The 12,003-nt window shown below is 51.3% G+C and overlaps 1 protein-coding gene across 1 annotated transcript; it reads right to left on the reverse strand.

Moving 5' to 3' along the window:
* Window positions 1–2,657: 2,657 nt before the first annotated feature.
* On the reverse strand, window positions 2,658–11,769 carry CPSF4L (cleavage and polyadenylation specific factor 4 like). Its single transcript, XM_078374536.1, is given in 8 exon segments — window positions 2,658–2,870; window positions 4,371–4,440; window positions 4,442–4,467; window positions 7,976–8,128; window position 11,021; window positions 11,066–11,112; window positions 11,527–11,592; window positions 11,595–11,769. Coding segments are annotated over 8 exon segments (555 nt in total). The 5' UTR covers window positions 11,689–11,769; the 3' UTR covers window positions 2,658–2,772.
* Between the last annotated feature and the right edge of the window lie 234 nt (window positions 11,770–12,003).

The following is a 12,003-nucleotide window of genomic DNA, read 5'->3' on the forward strand; positions in this document are numbered from 1 at the left end:
AGAAACCTACATGCCACAGGCTACTTGTTCACCTCATAGGAAACAATCCCATAGTAAGACCATTGAGCATCTTCACCTGGTCACAGGTTAGTTTTTATTAAGTCCTCTACCAGTTGAGTCTTAGTGCACTTACTAGCATAATGGCCTGGTCTTTGACACGAAAGCAGAAAAAGTGAATGGCCTGACTGTAAATTCAGATTTCGGGCGAAAACCTGCCTAGGGAACCATAGGAGACAGCCACCTTTCTGAGGAATTGAGTGGATTCTGCTCATTAGTGAAGCTTGACTTATTTCAGGCATCCAAGCCCAGCATCACAACCCCAGAGAGGAAGGCTCGGCTTTCAAAGGCACATAAAAGCAACTGTACAGGAAAGTCAAGGGTTCTGCCTTTCTTACCTGTCATCCCGATAAAACTATTCTCTTGCAGAATGGAGACTGAAAAGCTCAGGACAGTTTAGAAGTTATGAGAAGGTATCACCAAACATGATTTTTATTTTTTCCTGATAAACTAGAAGATAGCAGAAAAAAGAACCAGGTGCTACATTCTCTCCCTTAACCATACTCCACCCTCCTGCCAAAAAAGGATCTTAAGGACGTTATGTACAAGTAACTGAAGAGAAATAGTAGGCAACAAAGCGGGAAATGACTATTCCTTTTAAAGGAACAGTCTTGTCTGGCAGGAGATACCCACAGGATGGGGTGGCTGAGACACTGCCTTGTGACGTTCGGATTACACTATCCTCCCATTCTCTTCTAATTCACTCTCCTGTCTACTGCCGTAAAGGAGTCATTCTCCAGCTCCCTGATCACTCCTTGCCCTGCCAGCTCTCAGCCAAGCACTAACCCAGTCCTGTGGGCTCCTTCAGCCACTCTGTGACACAGGCCCTGCCCTTGATCCCTGATCCCCAGGCAGGAGAGGAGGTACTCTCGGGGACAGGTGCTTACATGCTTCCACAGCAGAAACAGGAGGTGCTGAATGCAGGGGCCAGTTGACAAGCTGCAGATAAAGTGAAGTCTCGAGGAAACACCTACTGCAGACAGTCCCTCTCTGTAGGCACTGACTTCACAGAGGGCGGGGGCGCTGGCCAAGCGTTTAGGGAGAAACCAGGGTTCAAGATGCCTTTAGTTACAGTTTTAAGTGCCAAAAGCATACCTTTCAATGAAAGTTAGAAATGGGCTTGTCACTTTCCTGCAGTCCCACAGATGGCCTCCCACCTTCTTTCAAAGGCCCCCTCAGAACCAGCAGGGACCGATCTCCTGCCAGGCCATCACCCTCCCATCGGCGGCCCCAGAACTCAGTGGCTGCCCCAGTGTTGGCGCTGTCTGGCCTCTGTCACAGTTAAACGGGTCTCTGACAGTCAGTCATCTAGACCAGGAGTCAGCAAGCTTTTTCTATAGAACACCAAACAACATATTTTATACTCGGCAGGACATTGAGTTTCTGTTGCAGCCACTGGACTCTGCCATTGTAAACGCCGGAACAGCGATGGCCCTGTTCCAAGAAAACCCTTTCTGAGCACTGGAATTAATTTCACATGACAAAATATTTGGATTTTTCTTCCACTTTTAAAAAATCATTCTCAGCCCCTCACCTGTACAAAGACAGGCAGTGGGGCTGGACTTGGCCCATAGACTGTAGTTTCCCAACCCCTGACATAGACACTCATCAAAACTTGGTGTCCATAGGCAGTGTGTGTCTCTCCATAGGTACTGGGCACAGTTCTCCATCAGGGCCAGCCCTGATTCCAGAAACCAGCCAGCAGAAGGAGAGCCTCTGGCTGGTAACAGAGAAGCCCTACCCTACCCACAGCAGAGGTTCTAGAGGTTGGAGGAGTCTGGGAGGAACAGCCACATATATGTGCCCGACATGCATGATTTCATGCCTTTCAAAGGAGAGTGAGGGTTCACTGGGAGCCATGCGGTGCTGCTGGTGAGCTACCCTGGGGAGCAGAAAGGAGTGGGAATAAAGGGAGGAGGCATGGCGATGTGCCTGCCTGCACTCACCTTCGTGTAACTCGGGTTGAATAAAAGATTCATCTTGGGACTAAGGGAAGTGGCGAGAAAGGGATGATTACAACCCAGCTCCCTCCCTCCCATCTTCTGCTCATTACCATGCTCTGCGCCAGCCTGCTGCAGATTTCATATTTCAGAACCCTGCAGGGAAGGCACCCTCCCCTAGCCAGGGCGTGAGGGAGAAATACGGAGGACTGGGGAGAAATGGGCATTAAGTGTTTCTACTCTTACTGCTAGAACAGTTTGTGAAGAGATCGACACCCATCCCCAGCACGACTACACATTAAGAGGATGGGTTTGGCTGGGCGAGGTGGCTCAGGCCTGTAATCCCAACACATTGGGAAGCCGAGGTGGGCCGGATCATCTGAGGTTGGGAGTTTGATACCAGCCTGACCAATATGGAGAAACCCTGTCTCTACTATAAATACAAAATTAGCTGGGCATGGTGGCGCATGCCTGTAATCCCAGCTACTCAGGAGGCCTGAGAATCACTTGAACCTGGGAGGCGGAGGTTGCGGTGAGCCAATGTCATGCCATTGCACTCCAGCCTGGGTAACTCCATCTCAAAAAAAAAAAAATTTTTTTTAAAAAGGATGCTTTAGAGATCATCAGGGTCAGGCAGCAGTGCCAGGCAAATCCTGGGGGTGGATGCTTGCCAGATGCTTCATTTTCCACTGTGGACCAGCGAAGGTGTGGAAGATCTAGAACCAGAAGGCCAGGCCGAGCACTCTGGTGAAAGTTGGTAACTGAGGGTTCATACTTACTGAACAAATTGGCACTTGGGTTCCTTTGGGCAAAAGCCAACTAAATAGTTGAGACACATTATTCTGGGGACATGGTGGTATTTACACAGAGGACCTGCTGGGCAAAGAGAAAGTGACGAGAAGGATCTGCCTCAGCAAGAGGGGAAAGCACACATGAAAAAGCTCCCTGGGAAGGGTATGGGTGATCACAGGAGCTTCATAAGGGTGCCTAAATCTTCCCGTCCTTCAGCACCCACATCTAGCCATGAGACTGGGATGGGGAAAGGGAACCTTGGAATGTGCTGGAACGGGTGTCAGCTGGCAAGTCCTGAAACACTTGGAGTGTCACAGACACGCTGGAGGACTTGCATGGCTATGAACCATACTCTGTTGCCTTTTATTTATTTAGGTATGGGAGGTACAGCTGAGAAAAAGCTAACCTGGTCGGGTGAGGTGGCTCACACCTGTAATCCTAGCACTTTGGGAGGCCAAGGTGGGTGGATCACTTCAGCCCAGGAGTTTGAGACTAGCCTGGGCAACATGGCAAGCCCCTGTCTCTACTAAAAATACAAAAATCAGCTGGGCATGGTTGTGCACACCTGTAATCCCAGCTACTTGGGAGGCCAAGGCAGGAGAATTGCTTGAACCTGGGAGGTGGAGCTTGCAGTGAGCCAAGATCGCATCACTGCACTCCAGCCTGGGTGACAGAAAGAAAAGAAAAAGCTAACCCCAGAATCCTACTGATCTTCTCAGCACCTCTTACCCCCACCCAGACCCCTAAAACCAGCAGCACTAAGAACTCAGTAAGAAAAGCTTATTGAGGCTGGGTGCAGAGGCTCACGTCTATAATCCCAACACTTTGGGAGGTTGAGGTTGGCAGATCACAAGGTCAGGAATTTGAGACGAGCCTGGCCAACATGGTGAAACCCCGTCACTACTAAAAATACAAAAATTAGCTGTGCGTGATGGAGGGTGCCTATAATCCCAGCTACTCGGGAGGCTGAGACAGGAGAATCGCTTGAACCCAGGAAGTGGAGGTTGCAGTGAGGCAAGACTGCACCACTGCACTCCAGCCTGGTAAACAGAGCAAGACTCTGTCTCAAAAAAAAAAAAGACAAGCAAAAGAAACACTTACCTGAAGACACAGGAGAGGGAGAAGCCTTGTTGCTTAGGGCATGGGAACCCTGCTGGGGGGAGCTGCCTCTGAAATTTGTCTGGCAGCAATGGGAAAGGTAGGAAGATCGTGCTTAAGCAGCTCTCAGGATCCCCCAGGTGGGTAAGTGGAATGAAGAAGAGCGCGTATGAACTGAATGTCTCCTGTGGGCCTTGTCCGGTGTCAAGGGCTTCCTGTGGTTGAGTGACTTGGAGAAGGGCATGCAGCCGATATGTGATGAAGGTAGAATTTGAACCCAAGTCAACCTGCCCCCAAGAAGCCTGTTGTGCCCCCACACCAGGCTGTGTTTTGTGTGTCACAGCGGAGCTTGAGAACTACAGAAAGGTCTTCTGGTGGGGTTTCAACGAGGCATAGCCTCATCAGGAAAACAGTCCCTCCCTACTGGGAGCCCCCACCCTGATCACCACAGCCCCTAGTTCTCCCTGGCTTTCGAGGCCTCACCGTCCTTGTAGAAACCTTGGTCATACCAAGGACAGTCCCGGTTCTTGAGAGCTGGCTTCACATGGAGGAAGGGACGCTCGTTTGCTGCTGCAGTCACCTGAAAATCCCAGCACTCTCTGTAGAAGCAGTTTCTCTTTGTGGTCAATTTTGTTGTCTCCAAATCAGATTGACCTTGCTCCTCACAGAAACAGAAGACACTGACTTTTCTTCTGGGAGTCACCAGCTTTTTGAAGGTGGCAAGGTATGTCTAATCCTTCCTGCAGTCTAAAAAAGGTGTGGCTGGGCACAGTGACTCACGTCTGTAATCCCAGCACTTTGGGAGGCTGAGGTGGGTGAATCACAAGGTCAGGAGTTCAAGACCAGCCTGGCTAAAATGGTGAAAACTCGTCTCTACTAAAACTACAAAAATTAGCTAGGCATGGTGGTGGGTGCCTGTAATCCAAGCTACTTAGGAGGCTGAGGCAGAGAATTGCTCGAACCTGGGAGGCAGAGGTTGCAGTGAGCTAAAATCACTCCCTGCATTTCAGCCTGGGTAAAAGAGTGATACTCCGTCCAAAAAAAAAAAAAGGTGGATTTCAGTCCTATTTGCTAAGCAGAGCATGGTCTAAATATACACCTCTGGAAGAGGAAGAGTAGGGGCAGGACCCCAGATGGAGAAGCAAGCAATGGAACTGAAGGCAGTTAGATGCTAGCAAGAACAAGGAGAGCTGAGAAGACCTGCGCTGTTAAGTGGGGATATTTCCATGTCACTGTAACTGAAGCTCCCTCTTCATCTCTGCTACGAAACCCATGTTGCCTCCAGACCTAGGGAAGCTGTTCCCCTTGGTGGAAATGCCAGGAAAAGGAGAGCACTGCTCACGTGGGCACAGGGATGAAAAGAAACACTCTGCAGAGTGGGCACCTGCAGTTATACTAAGCCTGCACTGTCATCTGTCTGTGGATTAGACCAAGGCTCAGGCTTACTGTATCTCCTACAAAGAGCCCTGCAGGCCCAGGTTACTCAGGTGTCATTTTAAGAGCCCTCTTAGATTTCTCTTAGGAAGAAAGCTCTGAAGGAAGCATGGGGGAAGATTCAACCCACTTTTCCTTCATTCAAGTTGAAGAATTCATGACTCTTCCCAGCTTCATCCTCCTTAATGTCTACAACTTGGTGCTTTTCAGAGCTGAAGGAGTATCATAGTGTCTATTCCACTGATTTCCAAATTGCTCCAAGCAGATCTATTTTATATGCTGGGCCTCTGCAGAGCAAGGTTTCACCTAAAGGAGATACCCCTAGGTCAGGCACAGTGGCTCATGCCTGTAATTCCTGCTTTGGGAGGCTGAGGTGGGTGATCCTCAGGATCACCTGCGGTCAGGAGTTTGAGACTAGCTTGGCCAACGTGTTGAAACCCATCTCTACTAAAAATATAAAAATTAGGTGTGGTGGCACATGCTTGTAGTCCCATTTATTTGGGAGGCTGAGGTGGGAGAATCGCTTGAACCCAGGAGGCAGAGGTTGCAGTGAGCTATAGATTGTGCCACTGCATGCCAGCCTGAGTGATAGAGCTGTCTCAAAAAAAAAAAAAAAAAAAAAGAGAAGAAGGAGAGTACCCCTGATTCCTAAGAGTTTAAAACCACCATTCTTTCCCAGCCCTCTCAGTTCACAGAGGACAACGCCAGGGCTCAGAGAGAGGGAAATGCCACATCCATTTCATTCAGCCTCCTCACCTTCATGAAAGATTCATTTGCTCATCATCAGTGTACAGCACTGGGCAGAGTGCTGACTCTGGGCTTGAGCTTTCTAATGAATCAAAGTGACATCACCCCCTAGGTGATGCTGACCAGCATTTGACTGATGGAGAGAACACGACATCATCTACACTGGTTGCCGTTCTGCTGGGTGCGCATCTCTGCATTCCTGGTCTGGCCAGCAGGTGGCAGCAGCACTTCAGCCTTCGGTCAGCCTATCAGAGACCGTGGACACCAGGCCCTTCCAGTGACTCCCACTCCCATACCTCCCCAACAACATGCTGATTCGAAAGACACATGCATTCATTTACTGTAAGACTGTGGGTTACATCTTGTAATCACGGGCTTACAAGTCTGTCCCCTACTCACTGGAGTTACTTGGGGGCCAAAGGGGCCCTGTTCCTGTTCCTGTATCCATGCCCAGGAGCATCTGATCCCCAAACAAAAACCCAGGGCTACTGAGGGAATTACTAAATAGGTGGCATTTTATAAATAAAGTCACAGAATTTTAGGCAGTGACCAAGGGGAGCTTGGATCAACACTGTCCCTTCAGGGGAGACATGGGGGCAGCTCCCAGGAGCAGGCAGGAAATGGACTATGAGCCCGGGAGGGCCTCTGACTGACCTCCTTCTCAGGTACCCAGGACCCTCCCATTGGCACTAATGAGGAACAGCCGCTGGAGGGGCCTGAAGCTGGCTCCAGCCACATTTGGAAGCCAAGCCTCCTGAGTCAGGGGCGTCCAGGGGATTCTGCCAGCTGTCTTCTTGGAGGTCACTCTTTTCGGAAGACAGTTCCAAAACCACTGGACTGGATAATCCGTAAGGCTCCTTCCAGCTTTGAGCTGTAGAACTGTATTGTGAAAGATGAGATTCACAGATTCCTTTCTTAAGTAAGGGGGAAAGTGGTTTCAGCTGCCCCATCAATAGCCCCTTGATTAAAAGGACAAAGGAGGCCAGGTGCAGTGGCTCACGTCTGTAATCCTGCACTTTGGGAGGCCGAGGCGGGTGGATCACCTGAGGTCAGGAGTTAGAGACCAGCCTGCCCAACATGGCGAACCCCCATCTCTACTAAAAACACAAAAATTAGCCGGGCGTGGTGGTGGGCACCTGTAATCTCAGCTACCTGGGAGGCTGAAGCAGGAGAGTCACTTGAACTGGGGAGGTGGAGGTTGCAGTGAGTCAAGATCATGCCACTGCACTCCAGCCTGGGGGACAGAGCAAGACCCTGTATCAAATAAATAAATAAAAGGACAAAGGACACCTTGAAGACAGACAGAGGCAAGACGCTGGTCTGGGCTTGACCACACAAGATGATTTTAGGAGCTGGACTTCTCAACCTCATGGCGTTATGTTTACAGTTACCTTTGATTTCCAACAAGTGACGCTAGTTCTCCAGTTGCGGAAACAATGCAAAGTTTCTTCTAAAGAAAGAGTTAAGACAGCAAGACAGTTGGAAAAACAGACAGCGCTGCAGCGGCTTTGAGGGCACAGCAGGCATCATGAATGTGGCTCTGAAGGCCTGATGTTAAGGAAGTTCTAGCCCAGGCCTGAGAGAGAGTTCATCTGAGACTTTCCAAATAGTTGGGGTGGGTGTGTGATGAGCCAGGACTGGGGAGAGAAACAATCCCCTCTTCGCTTTTGGGGATAACTGGTACCCCCCTTGAACCTGGTGGGGCAGTAAAGGTCAGGGACTGCGGGGTGCACTTCTGCTTGTTTAGGGGTTTGGAGAACAGGCACCTGAGCTGAGACAGGTCTATCTGGCCTCCAGGGACACGTCTGGCCTCTTCTGCTTGCTCTCTCCTCCAGAAACCTTCTTCCCATCTCACAGCCCACACTGCCACCCTCCAGGGTGAGGGGCTGAGCCAGGAAGAGCCTTACCGAAGGTGGAGTAGAAGCAGCACTCGGGCCTCCTGGTGAGGTCACACTGGTGCAGGAACTTGCAGGGGTCACCCTTCTTGCACAGCCCCCGGAGCCAGTGCTTACACACCACTGTTTTCTCCCCTCGATCATGCCAGAAGGGGCAGAATTTCCCTGGAGACGCCAAAGCACCTGGCTGGGAGGCCCCTCATCCACAGCCAGGCCTGGCTCAGCCCTCCAGGGGATTCCCCAGGAGGGTACTGGACTCAGTCCCCAGTGGCTTTCCCCTTATCCCTTCACCCGGACGCTGGAGGGGCTAGAACTGGGGCCAAGGCAGCATGAAGGACAAGCTCTTCTTTTTGAGACAGAGTCTCACTCTGTTGCGCAGGCTGGAGTGCAGTGGCACGGCCTGGGCTCACTGCAACCTCCACCTCCCGAGTTCAAGTGATTCTCCTGCCTCAGCCTCCCAAGTAGCTGGGATTACAGGCATGCAGCACCACACCCAGCTAATTTTTGTATTTTTAGTAGAGACGGGGTTTCACCATGTTGGCCAGGCTGGTCTCAAATTCCTGATCTCAGGTGATCCATCCGCCTCGCTTTCCAAAGTGCTAGGATTACAGGCGTGAGCCACCATGCCTGGCCAGAGCAAGCTCTTCTTAATGCACAGCTATTCCCACTACCACACCTTTGCCCGTCCTTCCCTTCTGCCTGGTGTGCCATGCCCATCTCCTAGGGAAGCACTTGGGCTTGGAATAACTGCCTCCTTTTTATTCCTACACAGCCTAAGACCCCTTCTCATCCTGCCAGGGAGCAGCGCTGGGCTTTCCAGCTTGGAATCCCCACACCCAGCCCAGCCCCTGGCACATAGTAAGTGCTCATTAAGCTGAATTCCCATCTTTAAAAACACCAAATGTTACACTTCCTGATTCCAGAGACCTAAGGGTGACAGAAGAGCCAACTTTGTAACGATTTACAAGGAATCTTCCACGAAATGTTACATTTAACTGATTTATCATCTTCACTCAAGCCTGCATTGCTATTAGCAGGAAGGACACCCTGTTCCTAAGTTTCTTGTGTTTTTTGAGACAGTATCTTACTTTGTTGGCCAGGCTGGAGTACAGTGGCACAGTCATGGCACACTGTAGCCTCGACCTCCTGGACTCAAGCAGTTCTCCCATCTCAGCCTCCCCAGTAGCTGGGACTACAGGCATGCACTACCACACTGAGCTAATTTTTGTATTTGTTGAAGAGACGGGGTTTTGCCACATTGCCCAGGCTGGCAGTTTCTGAGTTTCTAAGCAGGACCAGCCTCATGCCTGGCCAGTTCTCTGACATACTTTCCATTTTTTTTAATTATTAAATTTTTATGTTTTGTAGAGACAGGATCTCACTATGTTGCCCAGGCTGGTCTTGAGTCATCCTCCAGCCTCTGCCTCACGAAAGTGCTGGGATTACAGGTGTGAGCCAACTCGCCCGGCCAAGGTGCTCTTTTTAATTAGCCCTACCCTCCACCCCTGGTCGTGGACTTGCTTGGTTCCAACCCTCCGCCATAACAGCTTGCTTTCTTTGCAAGAGGGTGTCACTAGGAAACACTGCTCTAGAGACTGGATAGGCTGAGCTGAGGAGACATCACTCAGCCCAGTGTTTGAGCCTGCGGGCTCCTGGGTGCACAAGGAGCTTCCAGGCTTCCAGGCACAGTGTTATTTGGATCACAAAGCATGTCCTAAACTCTTACACCAGCGAGATTTCTTAACCTGAATATATAGGCAAGCGGCAGGAGGATTAGGAAATCCTAAAATTGGAAGGCAGGTTTTTTGGCAATTGTGTATTTCGGTGGGAAGAGCCTCTATGCCGTCCATGAGCCAGAAGAAAAGCTAAAAACCCAAGGCCGAATGCAGTGACTCATGCCTGTAATCCCAGTGCTTTGGGAGGCCCACACGGGTGAATCACAAGGTCAGAAGTTTGAGACCAGCCTGGCTAACATGGTGAAACCCCATCTCTACTAAAAATACAGCCAGGCATGGTGGTAGGCACCTGTAATCCCAGCAACAGCTAAGGAGGCTGAGGCAAGAGAATTGCTTGAACCCAGGAGGTGGAGGTTGCAGAACCGAGATTGCACCACTGCACTCCAGCCGGGCACAGTGCAACACTCTGCCTCAAATAAATAAATAAATAAATAAATAGAAAAGTTGAAAACCCTTTTCTTTGAGTCAGGACTTCCAGAATAGCTGCATCTAGGAAGAGGGTATTGACCCAAAACCAGGGCAGGAGAGAAGTGGAGGATACTTTTTGGTAGCATTTCAAAGATGGTGGCCAGCACTACCTCAGGGCATATGGAATGGATGGGAAAATTGACCAGTTTCCAAACTGAGTCAGAGCATAGGCCCCGGGGAGAAGGGTGCCCTCCCTCTAGCTGGGAGCAAAACAAGAAAAACATCAAGAGGCCGGGGCCTCCTGGGAATTCTCAGGCCAGAGCTCAGACGCACCCCGACCCCAGCAAGGAAGAAGGAAAGAAACGCGCCTGTCTAGGCAGCCTGGTGACCCTGATGCGAACTTCGAAGACAGCTGCAGAGGCTGGAAATCTTGGGGGAGGGGCAGGCCGCTCAGTGGACCCACACACTTGTCCTTTGTCTACCTGTAAGTCTAAAATTCTGCTCCACAGCTTGGTGTGGTGGCTCACACCTGTAATCCCAGCACTTTGGGAGGCCCAGGCAGGTGGATTGCCTGAGGTCAGGAGTTCGAGACCAGCCTGGCCAACATGGCAAAACCCCATCTCTACTAAAAATACAATAATTACTTGGGTGTGGTGGCAGGCACCTGTAGTTCCAGCAACTCGGGAGGCTGAGTCAGGAGAATCACTTGAACCTGGGAGGCAGAGGTTGCAGTGAACTGAGATGGCGCCACTGCACTCCAGCCTAGACGACACAGCGAGACTACATCTAAAAATAAATAAACAAAATTCCACTCCATCCTAAATTTCCCATCCCAATTTCCCCTCCCTAGGTGCAAATTGGACACCTAATCCCAGGCCAGGCAGAGCCCCTGCTAGGTGTAGCTCAGACAGACCCTCCACTCACCTGGCCCGGGGCCCAGGCCTGCCTGCTAACTCACCTTTCTCCAGAGCCCTTTATGGAAGTCACACACAGCTGAGCCCGACTCTGGAAGGAGAAGAGGGAACCAAGAAGGTAGCTTTCCCAGAGGCGGAAGCTGTCAGGGAGCCGCCACCTCCTGTCGGCATGTCCCACCTGGGCCTTCCCCAGGCTCCGGCCTGTGGGCCCCAAATCTGGGCCCTGTGGACGTTCACCTGCAGAGCCAGCCAGCCGACCTCAACACGTAAACCCCCCAACTCTGAAACATAGGAGCTAGAGGGGCTCAAGGCTGGGCCAGGAGCTCAGAGGGCCAGTGTGGCTTCTCTCAATTCACCGTCTCTCTGTGCCTCTTTCTCAGCCTGGAAAATGGGTTCCCCTGAAGCCACAGAAAAGAAAGACAGAAAAGGGGCTGTTGCATCAGGGAGCTGAGCAGAGAGGCCTTTAGAGAGGGTTGGGAGGGACAGTGGCCCCGTCCTCACTCATTGTCCATGCCCTGGAAAGGCAGGAGCCCAGTGCCCTTCTGCGTCTCAACATCCGTCTCGAAGGCGACTGCTCCAGCCCGGCAATAACTTCCTCTATCTTCCATCTCCTGCTAGGGCTGCAGAAGCTTCCAGAGGCCAGGCAGGTGGGCCCTATATAGCTCATCAAAGGCCCTTAAGGGGCCAGCACCCAATGCCTCCCCCTTCACCCGAGGTGCCAGTGGCCAGGTGACGGCAGGCGACTCTCCAGCCCGGGCTGTTCAGGAGTGTGACCCAGCTGCCTCACGGCGCCCAGCCGGTGCAGGGGCAGACGCCCCAGGGCCCCTCGCCCCACACTGTGTACACAAGGCCTCTCGGGTGGGGAGGGATTTGCAGAGCTCCACGAACTGCTTGTCTGTGCACATTACCAAACACAAACGTGGCATGCACGCAGACATTATCAAACGTGGGCTCATACTTTGTCCATGAAGACACAGCCGCA

The sequence above is a fragment of the Callithrix jacchus genome, chromosome 5 (genome assembly GCF_049354715.1).
Source record: "Callithrix jacchus isolate 240 chromosome 5, calJac240_pri, whole genome shotgun sequence".
NCBI lineage: Eukaryota > Metazoa > Chordata > Mammalia > Primates > Cebidae > Callithrix > Callithrix jacchus.